General features: G+C 31.3%; 1 protein-coding gene across 1 annotated transcript; it reads right to left on the bottom strand.

Annotated features, from left to right (window-relative positions):
- Positions 1–340: 340 nt before the first annotated feature.
- LOC145833516 (kelch domain-containing protein 8A-like) lies at positions 341–2,343 on the bottom strand. The gene is made up of 3 exons (XM_082940688.1): positions 2,202–2,343; positions 1,090–1,163; positions 341–1,036 (listed from the first exon to the last, which is right to left on the bottom strand). The coding sequence occupies exons 1-3, from the start codon at positions 2,341–2,343 to the stop codon at positions 341–343; spliced, it is 912 nt and encodes a 303-aa protein (XP_082796814.1).
- Between the last annotated feature and the right edge of the window lie 267 nt (positions 2,344–2,610).

The raw sequence follows: 2,610 nt of genomic DNA, 5'->3' as shown, positions 1-2,610 counted from the left end.
AATTAATTTAAATAGATATTCGAAACTAAATTATAATCAATTCCTTCAAGAAATTTAGAAACGTTTCAAGCAATTGTCGGACAAATTGTGACATTTTGCCTTAGTTTTAGATAAATTAATAGTACAAAAACAAAGTGCTTATTTCACAGAATGACACATTAACACGGAGTACCACCTTAGCACGTAGCTTCACTCTAACACCGTCAATTTTTTAATTGATATGTTTAATACTAATAACGATTAAACAGCTAAAAAAAATTAAACAAACATTCGCTTTGAAGATGGTGCATCTGCTGTATTTAAAACTTCAACTTAGGTATAAGTGAGCAACTAAAAAATTTTATGTCTTCAGTCGTCTCAAATATTTCTTCTGTCTACTCTCCCGTTTCGACGTCATAACACAAACCTTTTGAATATTTATTTCCCAGAATAACAAGTTTACTTCCGTCAAAAAACTAAAGGCGAGACAGTTCAACTTAAGCGTCACAGAGGATGATTTGAGGAGTACAATTTTTTCAAAAGCAGAGTCAAACACTTCGCACGACTCTCTTTCAATCGACACGTAATTTCCCAAAACAAACAGCTTGTTTCTGATGGCAACAGAGCTGTGTTCGAATCTTCTTACGACCATGCTTGGCATTGACGACCACGCATCAGCCACATGGTCGTAAGCCTCAACGGTTCTCAGTTGAACGTTGTCGTCATTGCAGCCACCGGAAACAACTGTTCTCCCTTCAAAAGGCGCGCAAGCCGCAATCTCGGCCTCTTTCGTTCCGGCGACTTCTTTCCAAGTGTTGTCAACAGTGTCAAATTTTCTGCAAGAGCGTAAAGAACTGCTCAAAGTTTGACCGGTTATTGCTGTTTGGCGTCCTCCAATGTAATAAACTGCACCCGCGAACGCGCACAAGCAAAAGTTCCTGCGGTAATCAGTCACGTCAGCTACGTTCTGCCAAGTTTTAGTTATTAGAGAATATCTCTCGACAGATTTTACAAATTGATGGCTCGAGTCCCTGTCTCCAACACGAAGACCGCTCCCCTGCAAAACTTAGACCATCTTCGAGCGAATTTCATTGCGATGAGATCCTTTACCTTGTTGAAGTTACTACCGTCGACTAGTTTGTTGCTGTTAAGCACTTTCTTTTTGAGGTAGGAACCACCAGTAACTATACGTCAAACTTATTACTGCAGTATCTTCTTTTGTATAAGTCACTTTCTTTTGTTCTTTTGCTTTGTAAAACATCTCTAAAAATTTTCGCAGAATCGTTGTTTTTACTAAAGTATAAATTTCCATTTAAAATACTGTTTAAAGCATGATCAGAGAAAAGATTGTAACGAATTTTCATTAGAAGCCCTTTCAAAAATTTGCTTCTGTTTTCATAATCGTAACTTACCTAACTGTCAACTGCAGTTAGTATTTTTATTTAAGAATCAGTGTCGACAATTAGACATCATCTTTTCTATTAAGATGATGTCTAATTCTAAAATTTTAATACTTTCACTTATTAATGGAAAGCAATGTTGGATATAGCGAAAAGCGAAATGCGAAAGTTTTTTAAAATTGAAAGCAATTGCAATTTGGTAAAATGTACCTGCATTTCTTACATTTATTTGCTGTGTGATGTAGTGAAAATTCTTAAATGTCCTTTGATCTTCATATAACAATAGACTGTTGAGTTTTAAAAACGCTAAAATATTTTTTCTACTAAGCTGCTTCCTACCTAAAATTTAGTTTAGATTAAGTTTTGCTGTCTTATTAACAAATAAAAAAAAAATTAAAAGATAATCATCAAGTCAGTTAATAAAAATTTCAATAAATTACGTTTAAAACATATCCTTTTAAATTGCCAACAATAAAAAAAATACATAAACGTAATACTTTATTCTTTTTTATTCTTCTGAGTCGTATAAATTTAAAATTAAATTGTAAACTCTATATAGTTAACTTATTAAGTTCTGTTTGCCTAGTATTTTTATGTTACTTTAAATTTTGCAATATAAATATAAACTAATTTAATTTAAATTGTTTTTCTTTTAACATGTAACAAAGTAAACTAAGTTTTTTGAAATATAATAAGTGATTACTCAATTAACAAGTAGTAACTGAGTTATAATTAATAAATACTTAATTTAATCTCTCTAAAACAATAAAGTAACAATTTTTTTTTCTTTTTTAGCGTCTTGAAACATTTTAAAATTCAAACCTTTTAAAGTGACATCAGTATATAATTGCAAATCTTTTTCATCGTTTATAGCTGCCTTTTTGTTCAAAAAGACAAAAGCTTCATCTTCATTGCTCTGACAACAGCTGAGTAGGTTTTGATTGATGCTTTCGAGCTTCATCATCTTTGAAAAACTGCTACTATGGTCATTTTTGAAGTGAAATACTGTATTGCTTTTGAAAGGTGGTTTGCTCATAGTTTTTTTTTTGTATTGCTGTAAAATTTTGAGTAGTATTAAATGGTGTTTTGAATAAAGTAAAGAGGGCCCATAGCTGCCAACTCTTTGCTTATAACAAAGAAATCAAAATTAAGATTTGGATGTCTATAAAAAACAGTAAATTTTATTGATTTTTTTTTATTAAAAATAAACATTGATAATTTTTTTTTTTTT

The sequence above is a fragment of the Thalia democratica genome, chromosome 4, assembly GCF_965202585.1.
Source record: "Thalia democratica chromosome 4, ktThaDemo2.hap1.1, whole genome shotgun sequence".
Lineage (NCBI taxonomy): Eukaryota > Metazoa > Chordata > Thaliacea > Salpida > Salpidae > Thalia > Thalia democratica.
This window is presented reverse-complemented; position numbering and strand designations above follow the sequence as displayed.

What these genes read in the sequence shown, in the direction of transcription:
- LOC145833516 (XM_082940688.1), bottom strand. Translation starts at nt 2,343, where the DNA reads ATGATGAAGCTCGAAAGCATCAATCAAAACCTACTCAGCTGTTGTCAG. An exon ending in TACTGATGTCACTTTAAAAG is followed by an intron (nt 1,164 to 2,201) that starts GTTTGAATTTTA and finishes TTTGACGTATAG; the next exon opens with TTACTGGTGGTTCCTACCTC. An exon ending in ACGGTAGTAACTTCAACAAG is followed by an intron (nt 1,037 to 1,089) that starts GTAAAGGATCTC and finishes TAAGTTTTGCAG; the next exon opens with GGGAGCGGTCTTCGTGTTGG.